General features: G+C 41.1%; 1 protein-coding gene across 1 annotated transcript in view; it reads left to right on the forward strand.

Annotated features, from left to right (window-relative positions):
- Positions 1–21,458, forward strand: part of sspo (SCO-spondin) — a gene marked incomplete at its 5' end in the record, with an annotated part of 125,118 nt that extends 103,660 nt beyond the window's left edge. The window contains 7 exons of the mRNA XM_079661827.1: positions 736–900; positions 2,088–2,299; positions 3,633–3,728; positions 8,879–8,939; positions 9,459–9,589; positions 11,927–12,077; positions 21,004–21,458. Coding sequence (XP_079517953.1) covers positions 736–900; positions 2,088–2,299; positions 3,633–3,728; positions 8,879–8,939; positions 9,459–9,589; positions 11,927–12,077; positions 21,004–21,026 — 839 coding nt within the window. The 3' untranslated portion in view covers positions 21,027–21,458. The remainder of the gene's footprint in view (positions 1–735; positions 901–2,087; positions 2,300–3,632; positions 3,729–8,878; positions 8,940–9,458; positions 9,590–11,926; positions 12,078–21,003) is intronic.
- Between the last annotated feature and the right edge of the window lie 3,036 nt (positions 21,459–24,494).

A 24,494-nucleotide genomic window follows, 5' to 3' on the forward strand; every position in this document is an offset into this window, starting at 1 on the left:
TATGCCACTTGTCCACCGGCAGATTGAAAGAACATCAACCCCCTATTGCTTTTATTTGAACTTTATATCGTTGCGATCATCAATCTCCAATGATATTGTTTAATTGTTTACCTGACTGACCATCGTAATTGGCGAAAACCTCAGAATCTGTGTTTACCGCCAGTCAAATGACAACGAATGTTTCACCCAAAAAGGGGAAAATACTCAGGTGGTTTGCTCTCATCTAAAGTGGATATTTAGGAAACACACTCTGGTAAGAACATTGTGGAATGTATACAATGCTTTGTGTATTATTGTGTTGTTTTCATTATAATCCCTTTGTTCTTACCAGAGTCTGTTTTTCCAAAAGCTCCACATGACCAATCGTCATTTTGGATTGAACATTAGAGATAAAGGTCCGGGTCTTTTATTACTGGAAATGTCCTTAGATCCTACCCGAGCCCCATCACATTTTGTCTCAAAAAGAAGGAATAATACAAACATGTATTTGGTATTTAATGTGATGGATTATTCCTGCCTTCATCTTTTTGTTCATTAATCTCCAAGTGACCAGAAAGAAATGTATTTCTTTTGTGCATAATGTGACTTCCTTCTAGTGTGTGTGTTTCCAATAACAAATGGCTTTTATTTATTGGGCCGAGCTGAAGAATAATGCTCAGATAGAAAATATTGCCTTGCTTTACAGATGAGGGTTAATGAATACACTGACCTAAGCATGATTATCTCCCCCTGCAGTGGACTGTGAGTGGTCCAGCTGGTCCCGGTGGGCTCCGTGCTCAGAAAGCTGTGGTACGGGACAACAGAGCTCCAGCAGAACCATCCTGCAGCTCAGCCTGTATGGAGGGGCCTCATGTGAGGGCCCTGAGCGCCGCACGACCACCTGCATTGCCCCTGACTGTGGTGAGTGAGGGGAGGAAAGGCAGCAGAGGATTCATTTATCGTTATTCTGAATAAATTGTGCAGCAGCAGTAGGTGATTATTAACAGATAGTCAAGAAAGCACAGCATTACAGAATCTTACTGAGTGCTTGACATATCAATATGAATGTTTGTGTCTCTGGACAGTAAAACTAAAAGTATATGAGTTAAACATCCATTAAGAGCAATATTTAACTTTGGATGGATGGTCAAAGTGATAATATCCTTTTCTATTCGAGCTGAGCCTTGATATAACTGCCAGACTTTCAGTACCTGTGATACTGCTAAAGACCTTGTTGTTAATACATTTTTATTTGTATTTTAAGGTTAAAAGGAAAAAATATAACGAATGAAAATAATTCAAAGTACAACAAAATCATCAGGGATCTGTCAATATTGAACTTAGACAGCTTTATCAGCTTATTATTGACTGTAATGCCGAAGTACTTGCACGACTCAACGATTTTGACAAACTTTTCAAATAACATCATCAGTTTGTGATGTCAAGGCGGAAAGCCTGTATTCATTCAGGTTCTTGGGATATTTATTAAGAATTATTTGTATTTCTATAGTCCTATATTCGAACAGAAACACATGTTACAAACATTATTTAAAAAATGGCCAATTTAATCAGCACAGTAGAACAGCATATGGTTACCATTGTTTCCAGGACCAGAATGTGTTGTGTTGTGAGAAAGAAAAGGTTAACATTACTTCAGTAGTAGTAGTGTCATTTTTTCTAGCTGAAATCAAGCAATCAAATCTTAAATGAGACATGCTGAGTTAGCCCTGATTAAAAAACCTTTCTTAGTTTTGTCATATATCCTACCCATGGTCCTAACCTCGTCCCAATCTGAGCCTTAATGCTTAATTTGTGTCAGTCCCATCGGTCCTTGCTTGAATTCACACTTTTTCACTTGTTCAATACCACCTTACTAGTATTTTAGCATTTCTTAAACTTAGGATAGATCTTTACTAACTCTTCATGGGAGTGGGTTTAGCGAGTGGGTGTTTTAACTCGTTTTATAAATGGTTTTAAAATGTTAAATACAGCAAACATGTCTCCTCTCCATCATACCATCCTCCTGTCTCATCTTCGCTCCTCTCTCTATTTGATCTCTACATCCTAACACCTTTTCTTCCCCTCATATCCCCCCCCTCCCCCTGCAGTGTGTCCTGACGGGGAGCAATGGAAGAGGAGTGAGTCGGAGGAGGTCCCGCTGTGTGAGAGGAGCTGCGAGGACATTTACTCCTCGTCTCCGGTGAACTGCAGCCACTCAACCGAGGGCTGCGTGTGTGAGGACGGACTCTACAGAAACTCTGAGGGTGTGTGTGTCATCCCCGCCCTCTGCCCCTGCCATGACCAGGGCATCATGCGAGAGGTACACACACACATGCACACACACACACGCACACACACACACACACACACACGCACGCACACACACACACACACACACACACACACACACACACACACACACACACACACACACACACACACACACACACACACACACACACACACACACACACACACACACACACACACACACACACACACACCCAGAGAAGACAGACATCTGCTGCTCAGCTTGTTCCCTTTGTACCTGCCTCATTGTTTTGCGAATCTGAAACTTAGCCTAAGTGCGGTGTTTACGAACCCCCCCCCCCCAATTCATCCTCATCCCCATTGTGTTATTTACTGATGAAGAATGGCCCATTAGAAGATGAGTGACATGCCCCTCAGACCACATTACACCACATTGCCTCTGCAGCCCTCAACCTTCATCAATTATGTAGGAAGTGCCGTAGAAAAACCGGGGACTGGGACCGCGACCGGGCAAACCTGCCAGGAATTATTTATGAATGAGGGGATATTATAGGATTATAAGAATTAATCATACACTGACAAGAGGTCATATCCCCCCCCTCTTGATCTTTTCTCTTCAGGCCTTTCATCCTCTCTTTGTTTCTTTCTTGCCTCTGCTTTATCTCTTAGTCCCTCTTCTGCTCTCATTAAAGGCTTCATGTTTAATCTCTCATTCTCTCCATCCCTTTTCCTTTTTATCCCCATTCTCTCTCACTCTTTCTATTTGTCTCTCCCCGTCAGCTGATGTTGACTAATTTCCCCTTAAAGACCCTCTATAGTTTTCTAAATAAACTAGTTCTTGACTATAACAACAAACGGCTCAGTGTGAGCTACAAATGCACCCCCTAGTCGATGCCTTTGCATGGGTAAATACTTAACAAGGATTCCCATAGCAAACATGAGACATGTAAAGTAGTTTGTGTTATGTTGTGTTATAATTAAAGCATCATAATGGGCCTCCATAGCAGGGTTTAGTATATTCACAGAATAATTAGATCCTCAGCTGTGACCAGTTGCCTTTCCACTCACAGCAATGTGAGTTATTTTTGTTTTTTAAGCTTTTAAGGTTATTTGTATAGTTAGATTTAAATTTGGTGTAAATACTTGTCCATCCTTTTTTAATGCTAAATTGTTTCTTAATAATACTTATTTTTTATTATCCTTATATATTTCTTTTTTTTACCTACTTTGCAACTTATTTTTTTAGATTGTTTATGTTCGCATCACCAGATACCAAAGCAAATTCCTTGTGTGTGTAAACGTACCTGGCATTAAACTTGATTCTGATTATGTCAATTGAGTGAATATAATTATTTTGTGTGTGTTCTGTATGTGTGAGCCAGGCAGGATCAGAGTGGGACGAAGGCTGTCTGTCATGTCACTGTGTGAACGGGAAACAAGTGTGCCAGTTAAGATGTCCGCCACTCTACTGTGAAGAGGTAAGGCACACACTGACACTATAATGACACCTGTCTGATTTTGTTTTTTAACATGACAAGTGAATATAATTGGGACAATCTGTTTTTGCATTATACTTAATACCATAAAAATGTAGGTACTTTATGAGGTCGTGGCAGAAATCCTGGTATAATGTTTAAAATGTCTTGCTCGCTTCATTGCTCTCAGTGCCATAATATACCCCGATCAATTAGAGGAAATGCTTCCTCAGTAGAAAATGCATAACAATATATATACAATTCATAGTTTCATATATCATCATTTTGCAAAATTGAAATGTAGTTATTTAGTTTTATTCAGTCAGTTAGCCTGTCTGAGGTAAAGCTCTCTTGAATTAAAGAGACCTTAAAACAATTATGCCGACAAAATCATCGAATGCATAGATGACTATAGACTATATAGCTTTTTTTTACTTGCCCAGTATTATAAAATAGATGTCTATAACTTTTTCTTTCTGCAGTTGGGGAGTTCATTTAAAGTGTGGCTTCCCTTTATTCCTATTATTAAATTGGATCATTTTTAGTCAGTAATTATTATAATAAAAGGCAAGGATTAGAGGGATTATAATTTGTATTGTCCTTAAACCCATTTTGCAACCCCTTTTGGGCATCCTGTCTGCAAGGTTAGGAGCACTGAATTGTGCCAACAGCTGTATTTATAATAATAATCTTAACAGTAATTAAATAATCATGTAATCATAATCCGGTTCAAAGTTTTAATATCCTATCTATCCAACCTTACATTTGTCTGCACTATAAGACCTACAAACTTTTACAAGCACCTGCACCAAATATACTCCAGACCATTTTCCTTAGGTTTTGAGAAAGGTGTGTAGCTTAAAGCTGCATTTGTTCTCCAAGTTAATTGCTTTTCTGCAGGAGTGTGTGCATCTACTGAATCCAAATACAGGTAAATGGAGGCGTGTGGTGCAGTGGGTTGTGCGTTGGTGTTAGGATCAGGGGGTCACAGGTTCAAACCCCACTGCAGTCAGTATTTCGTTGTTTCCCTGGGCAAGACACTTCACCCCAAATTGCTCACAGTATTGAGTATGTAAGTCACTTTGGATAAAAGCGTCTAACAAGTGACATGTAATGTAATGTAATGTAAAGAGAAATAAAGGTTTGATTACAGAGGCACAGTCAGTCTCCCAGAAAAACTCATCTTCGCCTCCTATCCCGTGTTTTTACAGTCAGAAACATCTAAAGGACTCCCCAGTCAGGGAGACAATTCTCTGCTCCCTCAAGAATGTGTGGGATGTTTTCTGCAGGTCGCTGGTGGAAGTAGATCAATACCTGACTGTCCAGTCCTCCCACAAGTCTGCAATTTTTCCTTAACCATCCCCATAACCTCCCATTTAAACTGAAACTTTTTCCTTTCTTAAGGATAATTGGGTTGCATCCCCATACCAGAAATAAACTATTAGGCAGATGGTTGCAACATGAAGGCACCATGTATGATATGTAAAGCATATTTTAGTTAAAGATCACATTTTAGGTCAGACTTGCGAGTATTATATTTAATATATGTATAGAATCTTCTCTAGATTTACATTTTCAGCTATTTGTTTTTTTTTATGGTTTTGATAACTAGATTGTCATTCATGATGATTTTAGCTACAGGTGGATAGTTGTATAGCTAGTGACATCACAAAAAGATGTTTTGGCATCTGATAATGTTCATTCATACACACACCTATGAGCTGTTTGTCTCGCATAATAAGGTGAGCTGAGTAGTTTAATATGTATGCACTCTGTACAACCACAGGCAGATGAAGAATAATTGATATCTGTTTAAAATATTTATGCATTTTGACACTGGGGATAGATTTTGCAACACATAAATACACAGTCTATCCTGCGGATAGAAATAGAGGAGAAGGGTATGACAATGTTAATCTGAACATTGTTTGTTGTTGGCGTCCCACTGAGGCTGCTCTCTGTGGGATTAAAGTATTCTCTTCCTAAAGTCCCTTTGCAATGCTTCGACTCCCTTTGTTCCTCCGCTGCAGGGTTATGCCATATTTAAAGGGTAATTAGAGTGAGTAGACCTTCTAACAGGACGATTAGCAGCTCTGTGAGGCTGTACTGAGGGACACCAGTGCTTTGAGCTAAATGCTAACACAATGACAATGCTAACATGCTGATGTTTTACATAATGTTTGTCATTTTCACCTTGTCTGTTAGCATCGTAATTGAGCATGCTAAAAAAGCTAGTTTTAACCAGAGATGGGGTCATTACTCAAAAAAAGTAATATAGTACATTACTTATTACTTCAAAACAAAAGTAATATATTACTTTACTTTGTTACTCTCTATATAAAGGTGTAACATGTTACACCCAACTCTGGTTGTAACCTAACTTGCAAATAGAGCTTAATGGGAATGAGATTGGTTTGCAGGTATCCTACCATAAGCCATAAGCCGTTTCGACTAAATGATGGCACTTGAGGATAAATTGGGGTCACCAGAATGAATTCCTTTTGCTCTAATCTAATCTAATATAATCTAAACATAACATCTATACTGATCTAGATATCTAAAAATGATCTAAACTAAATCTGAGAACAATTCACTCGATAACTGTTAAGACTAACCTTCTGCACAGTGTTAGAGCCAGCCAACATGGAGAGAAGATGGAAACCATTTTTTTCTCATGAACAAAAATACCTAATTTTTCCCCTCTGTCTAACAGATGCAAGTGGTATTCTGTAGTAGTTCTAACTCTCTTTAAAGGACTACAAAATGCAGTTGTATCTGCATCTTCTTTCATGATCCTCCTTCTTAAACCTTCCAGGTAAACTAATCCTTTAAATAGAAGGTTCCTCACCAATCAGCATACTTCATTCTTGTCTCCATGGTAATTGAGTCGAGAAAAGTCATGGTACAAAAGTGAACTGTCTGCTCTCCGGCGCAATAACCTGAATTTATACGTGTAGCCCACCAGGGCTGTATGAAAGCTGGGCGAAAATAAATTCTGCTGACACCCAGAACTTTAAAAGAGAGGTTGATTTTACAGTGAGCTCCGCAGTGTAGACAGTCTGCTGATTGTTACTCCTTTGCTGCACACGGTCTCAGCGGCGGTGCCTTCTGTCTCTGGAGGAACTCTTATTATTTCTTCTTGCATTTTCAAATCCCTCGCCTCCCCTGGCTGCACTAAGTTATGCCTGAGTGAAAGCGCTTCTTATCCCGGCTAATGTAAAAAAGGTCATTTAATGCGCACTGTTCCCTCCACTGACAGGTTGATAATTGGTTACTGGCACTGAACTCAGTTGTTTATGACTCACAGCTTACAGTTGAGCACAATCGGTTTTTTTCAAATTAAATCTCTCAACATGCCTCCGCTCTGCCCGAAGGCCCTTTTTCATGGTGTTGCTTTAAAGGTTCTGTTATCATATCGGGTGATAAAAGCTAGCAGGACACAGGCTGCTCTCACAGTGTACCAGACACAATAAAAAAAAAGCCTCGATTTGTATTTCACAGCCTGCTGAAGACACACATTTCACTACATTTACTTTAAATGCCAAGTGCCCTTTCCTTAGCCAGGAATCGACATTTCAAACCATTTTAACCCCCTCGCCACATCAGACACTTACACTTACACACACTTCTAACTTTGAGGACTACGCTTTGTGACCTCCACCCTGTGTGAAGGCTCTCTCTCCCTGAGGGAAGGTTGGCGGCAGTGCAGATTTAGAGGAGAAGACCTCAGGGTGAATAGTTAGAAGGAGCATGGGAAGAAGAATAAGACGTTTTATATCTGCTTAAAATGTCAATGTTTTTTGTGTTAGTGGGGGTGCTGAAGCATTCTGTCAGTGATTGCATCCTAACTGTAGCTATTCCAAGACAGGGACAAAACAGGACACCCTGCTGGATCTTTCTTTCTCAGCGACTTAGCTCCTTCTCTCGGTGACTTTGTGCTACTCTCTTGCTATTTTTGGCCTTTATATCTCACTCTTTGCCTTTTTTTTCTGATCCTTTTGCTATCTCTGCGCTGCGTCTCAACCATGTTCTTGTTCATCCTGGGTGTTACTCTCTGAATTGAAACTAGCAGTGCTCACTGATAAAAAAACATTTGATCAAGAACATATTTTACTGAGTGATGTGACATGCACAAACCACTCTCACATATTAGTGAATGTAAATCCTAGTTCCACTCCTCAGTTGTCCTGCATTGCAAAAATAAATGAAGGATTCCCACCTATGGAGATCTTATATTTCAGAGATGCCAGCATCTTCCCTTGTCATGAAGATGCAACATCAGGATAACATAACAAAACAATATTAAATGATCATTCCAATAATAATAATAATACATTTTATTTGATGCGGCTTTCACAACACCCAAGGACACTGTACAGTTTAGTGAATACTCTTAAGAGGTCAAAAGCAACCGAACATGATTAAAACACAAACAGGCAATCATGGAGGAGAAAATCAAAGTAGACACAAATGATAGGGACAGGTTTTTCTGGGCACACAGAGGATGGTGAGCACTACAGTGAGTAGGGTTTTTAGGTGGGATTTATTGGTGGTGTCAGACTGTCGGATGTGTGGGGGGGAGAGTGCCAGAGTCTGGGAGCAGTGCAGCTAAAAGCCAGAGCACCCATGGTGACGAGGCGTGGGTTGAGGCCGGTTAGCTGGCCAGCAGAGGAAGAAAGGAGGGAGCGAGAGGGGGTGTAGGTCAGACAGATGGGTGGGGGGCAGGTTGTGGGGGGCTTTGTAGGGAAGCAGGAGGTTTTTGTAGTTGATCCGGGATTGCAGTTGGATGAGGATGGGGCGGATGTGGTCAGAGGATTTGGTGCGGGTGATGATACGGGCTGATGATAATCTTAACTTAACTATTTGATTTTTGTGTTTTTTGCATTGTATGTCAAATTATTGGATGATGTATCCAACATTTTTAAGGGATACATTTCAATAACGTTTCATCTAACCATGTTCATGTCAAATTTCAGTCAAAGGGGTTCAGTGCTGGGCCCACTGATTCTTAACAAACGTAGAATTGGTTTTTGTCCTTTGAACAATATTTACTGTTTATAAAATATGAGCTGAAGTTGTAATGCCCAATTATTACTGGGTGTGTTGATAGCGCACAGGAGAATATTTTCACTTTCATCATTATCTCTCTTCAGGGGGAGGTGAAGGTGGAGGAGCCAGGCAGCTGCTGTCCAGTGTGTAGAAAGCAGTTTCCAGGTTAGTACAACAGAAATGCAGTAAAACACATCTCACAATCCATTAAATCACCTTACACTGTGACCATATTACCATAAGGAGTAATGTGTGTTCATCTGTGAAAAGAAAGACACATGGAACAGTTGAAACATTAATTGTTGTAAGCTGCTCGATTATGAAACATGCAAATGTCAAACAAACACTCACAGTAGCTACCTTTATTCCATGTCATCACTTCAAAACCACTTCATACGATTTGAATATTCTTTAGTTCATTTTATAGGAGGCTAAAAAACCAAGTGCTACAGTGCCCAATTAGTGAGAGATTTCAGTGCTTAACTCTCATTGGGGCTTTACTCGCTCTCTCAGTGGAGGGAAATGTCACATGCAATGTCACCGTGAACTCTCTGGCTCTGGCTCTTTGTCCTCTTCTTCCTTTTTTTCATGCCCAATCACGGCTCCTCATAATCTCCTCCTCCTCTGTTTCCTTTTGGTCTCTCCACCCTCTTTTGGCCCTTCTCCTTGCTCCTCTCTGTTCAGACGAGCCTGTGCCAGAGTGTCGGCGCTACGTGCAGGTCAGGAACATCACTAAGGGAGACTGTCGGCTTGACAACGTGGAGGTCAGCTTCTGCAGGGGACGCTGTCTGTCCAGGACTGATGTCATCCTGGAGGTACGGAACACACACACACAGATAACACTCTATGAAAGCAACACTGACTAGTATTGACTTTGAAATGAGTGACAGCTGGTAGCACAATACATATCAATACAGGCAGTAAAACAGACTTAAAGGGTCCAGAGCGAGAAGAGAAAAAGCTGTTGGTTATTATTGTTTGCTAATTGTAATTATATAGTGCAATGCCAGAGAAAAATCTGCATTTACTTTTGGAATGTCTGCAGGACTAAACTGATAAGCTAAATAATTAAAACATGCTGATACAAAAAGCTGAAAAGCTCTAAAAATAAAAGTTTAAATCCTAGCAAAGCCATCAATCATTTAAGTTTTTACAGTATGCAAATTAATAATAATAAATGTTGCTTTAAATCTCTGGGCAGCCAAATCGTCCATCTGCTGCCCTCCTGAAATGTGCCCAGGCATCAGGTTTCAGAAGTGTGTTTTGCAAATCAAAATGAAGTCATACACATGCTGCTGGTCACACTTGCTGTAATGTCTTCAGAGGTAAACACCGGGAACAGCCATCAGTCTGTGGACTAAGGATAATGTATTGATCATGTAGCCTTCTGTCAGCTGTTGTTAAAACATATTTCACACAGATGACACGAGGGCAGGTAATACAAATAAATAATAAATGCCCCAGTTCCTTTCTCTTCTGCCTTCACTTGTTTTCGTCTCCTTTGTTAGACAGCAGGCTCATCATCTGATCACCATGGAGACTTTGTTCTTCCTTGGCATCCATACATCGCTGTTAAACATAGAGGCAGTCTGATTAAGCACGCGCTCAGCCAAAAGTGTCATTACCTCCTGTTACTGTGGCAACAAGGGGATGGTAACCAGTGACTAGGCAGCGCAGAGAAAAGCCCTTCAGCAGGTCTTCCCCCTGATCAGGGAAACTGACACACACACTCTGCTCTTTTCAAAGTGTGTGAAGCACTAATAACTATTTTATGGAGAGATTGAAGTCGTTTTTTTCTTATGCCGGGCTCCCTCACCCCTCCACCTCCTTCTCCGATTATCTATTATTCTCTGCTAGCACAATCTCTCTCCTCCTTGGATCGGCGCCTGCACTAATTGGACACATGAGAACAACTTCTAAGAAGAAAGCTTCTATCATCCAAGGCTGGGATTTTGTTTTTCAGGAGTTACGAAATAGTCAGCCAATTTCAAATGTTGTGTTTTTTGTTGTTGCTGTTTAGCTGATTTAATTTGACATCTCTGACTAACTTGGGAGGCAATTGTTATTATTTATTATTAATATTTATATCTATATGTTATTATTACCTTAAGCACTTCAGTGGTTTAATTTGCAGGAAATCAATACGTTTGTTTTTAAAATAAGCAATATAAAAAGATTTAGCACACACTGATGAACCTACATATAACTATTAACTGACCAGGCAGTTCCACTTATCACCATTAAACATTTCATTACCTTCCAGCTTATTGCAGCATTTTATGACCAGTAGCTTTAATGTTGCTGTTTGCTTTATTCTCACTGTTCTCTGTGAGTTATTTCCTGCTGCTTGCAGACAGATGTTGATAAGCCCACAGTGTCTGTTGGATGTGAAAGCAGCAATTATCCAACACGTTTGTCATAACAACTTCAAATGGTGGTGTTCGATTTGAACAAAACCAACCGTTAGACACAAGACCCTGATAATTGCTGAACTGTGTTAATCAGCTTGTCACCATCTACAGTAAGTCTGTCTGCTGTTTTGCTATGAGGGTACGAAATAGGCTTATTGGAGCATAGTATACTTAAAGGTCCCATGTCATGCTTTTCTGGTTATTACCCGTCCCCTTGTGTGTTATGTAGGTTTTTATGCATGTAAACGGTCTGCAGAGTCAAAAACCCTCAAAGTACATGCTGGACAATGAAACGCATTAGCTCAAAGAAATTAGCTCGTATTCTGCGGTCTCAGCAGTGTGAGCAGACCCTTTCATACCCCGAATTTGATTTGTTAAAATAGAAAGTATAAGTGGAGCTTTTAACTATTGTCTGATGTATTGCCTGTGAAGTCCATTGTCCTCAACACTGTCATTTTGTAATTTCATCTAAAGAGGTCTGATTCCTCCACCTTGATTCCTTGCCCTGCCTTACTCCAATCTAGCCAATACTAGTTCACCTCACCTATCTCCTACATTATTTTGTACTTCCTTCTCTAAAATGCTTCTTCTGAAATTCTCTCATAACCTCCTCACCCTCCTATTTCCCCCTCTCTTCATAATATTCTAATCTATGTTTCCCGCTGGCTCTCCTTTGATCTCTTGCTTCTCTCCATCATTTCATCCTCTCTCTCTCCCCCCCCCCCCCCCCCCTCTCTACAGGAGCCCTACCTCCAGTCGGTGTGTGAGTGCTGTAGTTACCGTCTGGACCCTGAGACCCCGGTGCGTTTCCTCAGCCTGCAGTGTGAGAGTGGAGAGAGCGAGCCCGTGGTCCTGCCCGTCATCCACAGCTGCGAGTGCACCAGCTGCCAAGGTGGGGAATAATGAATGTGGCTGACGGATTTGCTTGTTCATCGCTCTCGGCAGTGTGAAAAGCCAGAGTTTGAATTTATGTAAAAATAGCTACACGTGACACATGTTTACACACTGGAAAGGTACGGAAATGGAAGGCTTGATCCAAACAGGGGTGGTCAGGGAGTCTGAGTGAAAAAAAGAAATATGTAGAAGTGTGTTGCATAGTGTTTTTCTTTTCCACATGATAATAGGATTTTACAGAAAGTGTAATATATGTGTAAAGCAGCCAAAATCATAAAAAATATAAAAGAGAAATATAAATCAAAACAAAGTGCCACTGAATGTTACGCATGGGTTAATAAAGGTACGGGCAAAAGTCATTTCTGTGCATTTTATTTTTCTTGATTCCAAATCATAAAGTACAACCGTTTTCTTGCCTTTTTGCTTGCATGCACCTGATAGTAAAAAAACATACGCCTACCAAACAAAAGCATAAAACAACTTATTCGATGAACTTGAATTACACTAGAATAAAAGGAAGGTTTACTATAAACAAAAAACAACACTCAAATAAATGGATAACTATTAAATAATATAAGTCTGTATATGGCTCCATCAGAGAGAAAACTGCTGCTGCTCTCAACTTGTTGTTCAGATATGACTTAATTATAACATCAAGTGAGCCAGAATTGGATTTCTCTAGCCTAGATCAATTGATAATAGTTATTTTTACTTCATGAAATATATAAAGAGCAAAACTGCCATCAGCACGTCCATCATGCTGATGTGGGGATAAAATAACATAAGTGGGCGATAACATAAGTGGGCGATAACATAAGTGGGCGATCTTTGGCGACCCCCTTGGGGGGTCGCCAAAGATCGCAGGGGGGACGCCAGACCTCAGACGATTTGAGGCCTAATATCATATTTAGAATTAAAAGAAAAAAAAAATTACATATCATTTTTTTTTTACATATCATTTTTTTTACATATTGTAACGCAATACATGATTGCTGCTAAAAGCCTTGTCTATATTACAATAAAATATAGAAATTAATTGATTAACTAAAATTCAAATTCAAAAAATTCATCTGATACTCCTCCGATTGGCGCCAACATTGACGTTACTATGTCAGCTTTCGTAATAATAACATTTTGCTGCGCTTGCTAGCTAGCGACCGACTTCATAAGGTGAATATTTTTGTCTAAAAATGTCTGAAAAACGTAAAAGAGATGACAGCTCATCTGCAATCAAAAAGAAAATGAGGACCTACCTAGAGAGCTATCTTAACTTCGGTTTCATGGAGGGAACGGACAAAACCCGCCCAGAGTGTGTGATATGCAGAGAGAAGCTAGCCAACGAAAGCATGAAACCCAGCAAAATGAAGAGACATCAACAGACCATGCACCCAGAAACAGTCGGGCGTGATCGGGACTTTTTCATAAAGAAACAACACCTTGCAAAGGCGAACAAGCCAATGGATATTAGAACAGCATTTGTTAGGGCTGGCAGCGAGGCCTCTTTTGAATGTGCACTTTTAATAGCAAAGGCAAAGAAACCGCACAGCATTGGCGAGCAGCTCATTAAGCCAGCTTGCATTAAGATGGCTGAGAAACTGTGCGGCCCGCAGGTCGCGGAGAAGCTAAAAACTGTACCACTGTCAAACCATACGGTGAAAGACAGAATTGAGAAGATGGCAAGTAATTGCGAGCTGCAGCTGCTCGAAAAGCTTGGAAAGGGGCCATTTGCCATACAACTTGATGAAACCACAACTGTAGCCGACGAGGCTGTGCTGATCGTTTATGTGCAATATATCGATGGGGAAGATTTGAAGTAGGACATTCTTATGTCAGTCAACTTTACCACTACCACCCGGGGTGAGGACATTTTTACTGCAGTGGATTCTTACCTCTCATCCCACAATCTTTCCTATGAGAATTTAGTTGCATGTTGCACAGACGGAGCTGCCTCAATGATGGGGAAAAACAAGGGATTTAACAGTCGCTTGAAAGAAAAGGCCCCACACTGCACAATATTTCACTGTGTGATACATCGCCAGGCCCTGGCCAGCAAGAAACTGTCAGAAGACCTCAGCGAAACACTCAACTTTTATTAAAATAGTCAATTTCATCAAAGGTCGCCCCACCAACAAGCGTCTATTCGCAGACTTGTGCGAGGATGAAGCGCACCAAACCCTCCTCCTGCACACCGAGGTGCGCTGGCTCTCACGCGGCCGAGTGCTGGCACGCTTTGTAGAACTGAAGGAAAAAATTGAAGAGTTCCTACAAACTCGTAACCGCGCACTGTCAGAGCAAGTGACTGAGTCATTCTGGATTAAAACAGCATACCTGGCCGACATCTTCAGTCTCTACAATGAAACAAACAAGCGTCTGCAAGGCGTGGAGTCCAACATTGTCCAATGATGCATTTGTGCACAAACTGGAGTACAGGGTCGAGAAAATGGAGAGGGGGGAGCTGCAAAAGTTTCCACTACTGCTGAAACAATCCCAAAACAATCCTGAAACGGTGCCTGTACGTCGCGAGTTCATCCGCCATATGAACGCACTGCAAACGGAAATGCAATCATGGTTCGCTGACATAGACGAGTATGTCTCCAAGGAATTGTGGGTTTTAGATCCCTTTATTGCCAAAGTTGAGGATGTGGAATACCTGGATTGCGAAGATGAGCTCATACTCACACTTCCAGGAAAAAGGATTTAAAAAGTTTTGGATTCTCAAAGGACCAAGCCTCGCTCCAAAGATCACACTGCATGCCACGACCAGGATTACACTCCCATTCAGTACGACATATCTATCAGAAACAGCCTTCAGCGCAATTGTTGCCATCAAAACAAACGCACGCAACACACTGGACGTTCACAACGACTTTAGACTGGCTGTCACTCACATTACACCGGACATTCCATCCCTGGCTGCGGGCGTGCAAGCCCAAGGTTCACATTAATGAACCTACTTGAACCTCGTCTTCTCTCTGCTACCTGTTCCATGGCAGACAAGCATTTGATTTACCTGCTTAATATGCCAGTTTTTCGTTTTTGTTTTATACAGGCCTATGAAACCATATTACCATTTATTTATTAGACATAGTATATTCTTTTGAAGTGTCCTGTTCTTCGACATTTGAAATAAATATGATGCATACATTTGCAAGTTAGTAGCTAATAAAAGCATACAAAGACAGAAATGTATCATTTTTTCTTTAATAGAAATGTTTCTTCTGCGCGTAAAGTGTCGGTTTCAGTTGGATAATTTGTCCCAGTTGCTCCGATCAGATCGGTCTCTTTCATTTTGTAGATTATTTACGATTTTTTTAATCCACATAAACACATCGCCAAAATCCGGCTTACTTTGAGCAAGTGTTTTAAACAGTTTAATCCCTTTGTGAATTGTTTCCACTTGCGCCGTCCTTTAATTTCTTGATACAGCGGGCATCCAAATTCATTAATCCTGAGTCCAATAACCAATAAAGTCACTCCAATTATAGTGCTCCTTAATTACGCTTTCTACTCCTTTAAGGAAATACTTCACATTCATCCAGTTTGTGACAGTAGTTGTAGCATTTTTGAGACTTTTAAACTTTAATTACGTGTGTGTGTGTGTGTGTGTGTGTGTGTGTGTGTGTGTGTGTGTGTGTGTGTGTGTGTGTGTGTGTGTGTGTGTGTGTGTGTGTGTGTGTGTGTGTGTGTGTGTGTGTGTGTGTGTGTGTGTGTGTGTGTGTGTGTGTGTGTGTGTGTGTGTGTGTGTGTGTGTGTGTGTGTGTGTGTGTGTGTGTGTGTGTGTGTGTGTGTGTGTGGGGGGGGTGTGTGTGTGGGGGTGTGTGTGGGGGGGGGGGGGGTAACCGCTGTTACCAGGCACGGCTGTCACTACCCGATCTGCCCCCCTGCCCGATCTGTACTGCGCATGTGCGAGATGGTCCGCCATACTGGACAACTACATACGGCAACTGTAATAGGACACTTCACACAGTGGCGTTTGGCAAAGCAGAAAAAGAACACAAAAAAACCGGGAGAGATGAGTTATTGTTATGAAAACGTGACTTCACTATTATTTAACAACTCTTTTTATTGGGTTCTTTTATTTGGGGTTAAGTACATTGTCAGAATAAGTGAGACATAGATTTAACTTCTGTTAGACAGCTATATGCCATACATTTTTGCATACATTCACAGTAAATATTTATTCAGTATGATAACTGCCAAACAGAAGTTAAATCCATTTTCTTTTTGTGCTTTGCCAAACGCCACTGTGTCAAGTGTCCTAGTTGGGTTGCCGTACGGAGTTGTCCAGTATGGCAGACCATCTCGCACATGCACAGTACAGATCGGGCAGGGGGGCAGATCGGCAACAGCGATAATTAAAGTTTCAAAGTTTTGGGGGGGTCGCAAATTCCAACAGGAGTCATTTGGGGGGGCCCTGGGTGAAAAAGGTTGGGAACCCCTGCTCTACATGATATCACTGTGAAAGCAGACTTGGCACACATATAATGTTTTTAACCGTCTATTTACAACATTCAGGAAATAATAACTTTTTGCTATGTAAAAGAATAATGACGGCCTGAGTAGAATCGGAATTCACTCTCTCTCTCTTTGTGCACTGTAATCTGATTTTTTTCTGTGCTTTGTTGATGTAGCTATTTTGGAACAATAGACCCACCCCCCCACAGGTCCACACTGTGAGCCGCAAGTCAGCACTGCTTGTGCCGTTAGCTCTGTTAGCTGCTAGCTGTCGGCTCAGCCATCGTCATGTTGAGAGCCATTTGGAGGCAAACCCACAAACACAGATGTGCTCTGAATACCGTAAAGAACCGTTAAACCAGATTACATTTGGTATCAATCTTTTTTTTTATATAGGCGGTTATAATTTTTACATGCTGATAATAATACCAAGAGATATAATACTCAGTAACTTTCTCAAAAACATAAAACATATCTAAAGTCATAATTATATCAACATTTGGCTACTCAAAAGTTATTCTTCAATAAATGTGTTAATAAGCCTGCACCTAGCACATAGTAGGCAGCTCAGTAAGTGGCTGTTACAATAACCATCATGTCTGTCCCTTCCTCTCAATACTATTTCTTCACTTATTATTAACACCAGCCTGACACACACACACACACACACACACACACACACACAGCTAATCTTAGTGGAACATGCCTTTGCCTTTGCCCACCATGAACAATTCAATCAAGGATCCCACCTCTGAAGCAATTATGACCTAATCCATTCATCAACATGGCTGATTGCGTTAGTTAATTGGATGTAGCCACATGCAATACAGAACCCGACTCCCCTCCCCCCCGACTCCCCTCCCCCCTCTACACGCCGCGGACATCACGTCTGACGGATTTGTTCTGTACGTCGATCAATCTTTGATTAAGTGTGGCCGAATACACACACACACACACACACATATTAGCTGCCACTTTCTCATTTGTCATCTGGTGCTGTCTTTAGACTGACATACGCTCTTTGCAATACCGACAGAGGGACTTGCATAGATTTTTTTTTTTTACTGCTGATTCACACTTCATGCATTTTATATCTTAAATACATTTTAAATGACTTGCAGTATACTGTATATAACTGGTACATTTTGAATACGGTTCAAATATATAAAAACTCCCTCCTGATTGATTTCCTGCTCCTGCACAATATGATCAACCTGTTGAAGGCCCCTGATATACAGTATATACTGTGGTGACATGGCCAAAACAAAGGGGAGTTTTTAAATTTGTATTTGACTGTGAGACTGACCGTTGAGCGGCCCGACCAAGCAAGGAGGCAGAGGCAAAACGTCCAAAAATATAACCCGACGTGGGCATTTATTACAACAATGTGCACAAAGTTCACACAGCCTCAATCCTGCTGCTGTTCACGCGAGCCCAGCCTGCAGCCACCAGGATCTCACACACACCCAACAAGAAACAGCACTTAAATACACAGACTAACAAGACACAGGTGAGGGGGGAGCAATTAGACACAGGTGAGGGGGGAGGAGCAAACACAGGGCACCAGGTGAACACAATTGGGTAATCAGTAGGAGGGAACACAGAGACGACCGGAAGCAACAGACAAGATGGGGGTGAACACTTATACCAAATAAATACTACATCAATAAATTATATGAACATGTTCACGAGAGCTCTAGTAACGGCGTCTCGTCGTTACATTGACAAATGAACTTTTATATACATTTGATTTTGATTTTATTTATGTATTAATATATATTGTTTAAAGACTATATCAAAGTCATGCTGTCCAACCTCATTTCCAAATGAAGACAAAATGCTTCCCGGGAGAAATCAGTGTTAATATTGTAAATGTACTGTAGGCCATAAGGCTATAAGGAGAACATGTAGGCTTTTTAGAATAAACGCAGGTCCATGAAATAACTGTGTGTGAGTCTGGTGGTCAGCCCCGAGCGACTCAGACCGAAGAGTAAATATTTGTACAACACATACATATATTTCAAGGATTGAGACGTGTTTATGCAATGTAAATAAACTGCCAGAACGCATAAAATAGCATCAGAAAAGAGCTTGTTTATCCAAAATGTCATAAGGGTAAATCCTGGATGTTTATGTTGTTACTACTACGTTTATTGCTCTGCTGGTCCCAAACCAGGTCAACACATTGATGCTGCCCCACAAAATGCAGGGTCCATTTCCCAGTCTATAGCGCTGGTGGGATGCTTAATATACAGTGGGGCAAAAAAGTATTTAGTCAGCCACCAATTGTGCAAGTTCTCCTACTTAAAAAGATGAGAGAGGCCTGTAATTTTCATCCTAGGTATACCTCTACTATTAGAGACAAAATGAGAAAAAAAAATCCAGAAAATCAAATTAATGGAACCTGTTTGAACTCGTTATCAGTATAAAAGACAGCTGTCCACAACCTCAAACAGTCACACTCCAAACTCCACTATGGCAAAGACCAAAGAGCTGTCAAAGGACACCAGAAACAAAATTGTAGAACTGCACCAGGCTGGGAAGACTGAATCTGCAATAGGTAAGCAGCTTGGTGTGAAGAAATCAACTGTGGGAGCAATTATTAGAAAATGGAAGACATACAAGACCACTGATAATCTCCTTCGATCTGGGGCTCCACGCAAGATCTCACCCCGTGGGGTCAAAATGATCACAAGAACGGTGAGCAAAAATCCCAGAACCACACGGGGGGACCTAGTACATGACCTGCAGAGAGCTGGGACCAAAGTAACAAAGGCTACCATCAGTAACACACTACGCCGCCAGGGACTCAAATCCTGCAGTGCCAGACGTGTCCCCCTGCTTAAGCCAGTACATGTCCAGGCCCGTCTGAAATTTGCTAGAGAGCATTTAGATGATCCAGAAGAGGATTGGGAGAATGTCATATGGTCAGATGAAACCAAAATAGAACTTTTTGGTAAAAACTCAACTAGACGTGTTTGGAGGAGAAAGAATGCTGAGTTACATCCAAAGAACACCATACCTACTGTGAAACATGGGGGTGGAAACATCATGCTTTGGGGCTGTTTTTCTGCAAAGGGACCAGGACGACTGATCCGTGTAAAGGAAAGAATGAATGAGGCCATGTATCGTGAGATTTTGAGTGACAACCTCCTTCCATCAGCAAGGGCATTGAAGATGAAACGTGGCTGGGTCTTTCAGCATGACAATGATCCCAAACACACCGCCCGGGCAACGAAGGAGTGGCTTCGTAAGAAGCATTTCAAGGTCCTGGAGTGGCCTAGCCAGTCTCCAGATCTCAACCCCATAGAAAATCTTTGGGGGGAGTTGAAAGTCCGTGTTGCCCAGCGACAGCCCCAAAACATCACTGCTCTATAGGAGATCTGCATGGAGGAATGGGCCAAAATACCAGCAACAGTGTGAAAACCTTCTGAAGACTTACAGAAAACGTTTGACCTCTGTCATTGCCAACAAAGGGTATATAACAAAGTATTGAGATGAACTTTTGTTATTGACCAAATACTTATTTTCCACCATCATTTGCAAATAAAGTCTTTATGTGATTATCTGGATTTTTTTTTTTCTCATTTTGTCTCTCATAGTCGAGGTATACCTAGGATGAAAGTTACAGGCCTCTCTCATCTTTTTAAGTCGGAGAACTTGCACAATTGGTGGCTGACTAAATACGTTTTGCCCCACTGTATATATTAAAGGGACCCTATTAAGCCTAACATCCCACAGTTTCCTCCAGAGGGAGTTTCTCTCCCTCACACAACATCACTACGTAACAATCACACTTCTATTGGCTAGCACTCAGACACATTGTACATGACAGGCTAAGAGACGGGAAATCTCTAAGTGTTTGACCTAACATAACAGAGCCAACCAGCTAACCAATCAGAGCAGATTGTGCTCTGGTTTCAGACAGAGGGTGGAAAGGCAGTATGAGAAAAATAAAGAGCTTTTTGAACATTAAAGCATGGAGACATGTCACAGTAGAGGCACAAAATACAAATATGAACCTGAAAATGAGCTTAATATGTCCTCTTGAGATGATGCATATATGTCTGCACCTATCATATTTTGACATCAGTAAAATTCCAGACGCACAGATGTTCAGTATAGATAGGGAGATACAGTATGTTTATGTTTTACCAGAAATAATAAACTAATGTCCCTGTGCCATCTATTTATTTCACCCTTGGGAGATCATATTTATTCCTTTCCATTGCAATGTAAATACTGTTATATTTTACTATATTTTTTTATTATTTTTAATGTTTTTCTAGTTCTCTACCTGTTTTTTAATTCTTGTTTTACTTTTATGTATGCACCACGAAACCAAGTCAAATTCCTCGTACGTGTAAACCTACCTGTTTCTGATTTGCTCACCTATGGATTTGGGCTCTACCACCAAGTTTGTGCTCGAGAGAGACTGGATCTCTATTTCTATATTCTCTTCTTCGCAGGAGGTGACCTGTCCAGACGCTGAGTGTGTTGAGTGTGTCTGTGAGAGTGTGAGTGTGTGTATGCTCAAGAAAGAGCGAGAGCAGGACAAGTACAAATGCCACGCCAAGTGAGAGCGGTTGCCGGGTGATGGACGCATCATTTTGGGGCGGGACACAGCGATGGATGAGAGGAAACATGGAGACCCGCTGATGTTCACACTGTTCTGTAGTCCTGAGTCATCAGATGACTGGATACTACTGCTGATCATAGAGTTCCTGTTCCTGTTTATTCTTCTACTTGTACAGCCTTTTTCTACTGTATATTTATAGTAATATTAATGGACCTATGATACACTCCAAGTAAGAACTATTATGCAAAAAACAAGTTTAATTTTTATGTATAAATAAGATGTGCATGTACCAGCGGTCAGCAGCAGTTACTGATACATCAATAAAACATTTCTACACATGGAGAATAGTGTTAGTGTCTGTTTCTTTAAGATTATTATCAATATCAACTATTCCAAAAAATCCCATGCCTTTTTCATCAAGATTCCTCCCATTCACCTTTTTTCCCCCAAGTTTCTGGAGTGGTTTGAAATTGTATCATCAACTTTCTCTGGTTCAGAGTATTAAACAGCTTTGCTTGTAATAAACACAAACCTGCATTAAGATTTGAAGGCTATCTGTGAAGTGACACTGATGTAATAAGTGAATATTTATATTAATTGACCTGCATTGTTTGTGTTTAGCTTCGGCACAAGCGTCCTAGATTTAACTAAAACCAGAAATGAGCCAGCTGTAAATAAACCGTGCAGTGTGTTGATATTCTTTTCCAAGATAGACAAGCAGAACATTGATATACTTCCCTGGAAATGCCATATTCTTAAATAAAATTATATTCCTCGCAATAGTCCTGTCTGCTGCTGAGCTGTGTATTCATTAAAATAAGATGTAGCTTGTCAAAATGAACCCTGGAGCTTTATTACCTCCGTTATTCAAACATTGTATTCATTATTGTGCAAGGTAAGACACATCAAGAACCTCTTGGTGTGTGTGTGTGTGTGTGTGTGTGTGTGTGTGTGTGTGTGTGTGTGTGTGTGTGTGTGTGTGTGTGTGTGTGTGTGTGTGTGTGTGTGTGTGTGTGTGTGTGTGTGTGTGTGTGTGTGTGTGTGTGTGTGTGTGTGTGTGTGTGTGTGTGTGTGTGTGTACACAGAAAGAGTTTGCCAGTTTGGGATTAGTGTCATGATGAATGATAAGAAAAGTCTGCCTTAACCCCCCCCTTTCCCCGTCGCCCCCCCTCCTCCCTCTCTCTGTTCCTGACTAAATAAGGGAGTTGTGAGAGGAAGGCCGGCCAGCACGCCTCCTCTGCCTCACAGCTGCTGTAGTGAGGAGACCAGGAACTGATGCATTTAAAAAAAAAAAATGGTAAAACCTTAATGCCAAATTATGATAAATGACTGTTCAGGCCTTGTCCAACTGCAAGGCTGCAATTCATCATGTATATCCAATCGTTAAAAAGCTGAAAAATGAATGCATTCATGCCGTGCTGGTGATTTTGATAAATGCATCCAGTGAGCAGCTTCAGGCCTGTACCTGACAGGAAGGAGGGGAGACTTGTTTCCCAGTCATTTATTATTAAATCCCTGGGATGGAAATACAAATCCTCAAAAACACAATGAACTTCTTATGGGTTTAAGAAGAAAACTGGGGAAGCATGGTGTTGCATGCGGGGGGGTCAGCCTGTACTGCTGCATTCAGGTGCAGTCGGGAAAATAATTGGGCTCAAGCACACATTTCCATACATCACGACAACTTTTGGATTTAAAATTAAACCTTGGAGAAAACCCACAAACTCTTGCTTATATGTTAGATAATTATTAAATGAGTTGTAGACTGAACATGCTGGCTTATATCATTTTAAATCAGCTCATGTCTTTGCTTTGGTAATGTTTCCTATCAGATTCTCAAAGCATTTATGAGCACCGAAATCAATTTATAAACTACATTATTTTAATCAGTAAATGGGGTGTCACGATGTCACGGTCTTTGCTCCCTAAACTCATTAGGTTATAATGGAATGGCCCCACTTACATTTTTCCACAGTTTACACACAATGTACCCAACATTTATGTGAGAGAATAGACACAACAACTTCTTCTGCATGGACAGCAGGGTCTCAGTGACTTCAGTAGTTTTTTCTAAAGATAAAAGTTGGCTTGCATGTAAATTGAAAAGTCAAATTAGGCCACAGTAGAGGAATATGATACATAGCCTACCATCAGACTTTGGTTCTGGTTTCGCAGCAAAGAGGAGTTGGAGTTATCAACAACAACAGGGCCACTGTCTATTGCTTTCTCTCCAACCCAGCTGTTGTAGACTGTTTTCATTTTCATACCAGGTGACTGTCAGCCTCCTCTCACATCCTCTCCTACTCTTTATTCAGAGCAATGACAATGTGAGCTTGCGACCTCCTTTAGCTGTTGCCACTGAAGTCTCTTGCTTCAACTTGTTGTGCTGTCTTCTCTCGAGGGCCTCCTGCCTCCTCCTGTCTTTCTCCGTGTTTGCTTTATTGGGACTATTTGTCACTTTATCAGTCTCTTCTCTGTCCCTCTCGCACTATGCCAGGGTCTCCAGAGCAGCAACACTACATATTTAGTAGGCTATTATATGATTGTATTCGTTAAGTTGTACAATTTAGTGTCGAATCAACTCTAAATTATTTACACAATCACAACACGTTCTTTTTATTTAATGTTTGTAAATCCTTCAGAACGCAGTCTGAATAATAACGGTTTAGAATCCACGTGCGCTTCAGCCAAAATCCCAATATCCGACAGTTCGTAAAGGCATCATCCCCGGCATGACGGAAGGGGGGAACCCCGGCGGTGTGACGTAGCTGTGCAGCCTGAGCGGTGAATCCCCATCCAACCCTGAAACACAATGAAGCGTCTGCACAGCCGCAGTAACTCTGCACAAATCTAATGACATACACTGATTCAGGATCAGCCGAGCTTCTTTACTATACAAATGCCTCTTAGTAGGACATGGACATATAGTATAGCACATTAAGCTACAATTTGAGTAGACAGGGGCACGTGTAATAAATCCCTCCCTTAGCCTGCAGGAAGACCGTAAACGCAGCATTAAGCCCAACACCTGTTCACAGCAGCCGTTTGGACGCGGAGCAGGTGCGTGATAAAACACAAAGCACGTTCCTCTTATCTGATACCAACTGCATCCTAAGTGCTTAAACCCCAGCTAGTGGGGTTAACACTGGGTGTCAGTTTTCTGCCAAATTAATAATTTAATAACATCCTTTATTGAGACTTGGTGGACATTTGTGTAGAGTCTTTTTGTTTGGGAAACTCCGGTGAAAACTTTTTTTTGGGTGCAATGAGGAGAGTTTGGAGTGGCTGAGAGCGCATTTACGCTTCCATCCATCGTAAGAAGTGTGAACAGTTAGCAAAGGGTTAAAGAGGCGCAGCTAGACGCCGGTGGAGCTGAAGTCA

Source organism: Notothenia rossii (assembly GCF_949606895.1).
Source record: "Notothenia rossii genome assembly, chromosome: 12".
Lineage (NCBI taxonomy): Eukaryota > Metazoa > Chordata > Actinopteri > Perciformes > Nototheniidae > Notothenia > Notothenia rossii.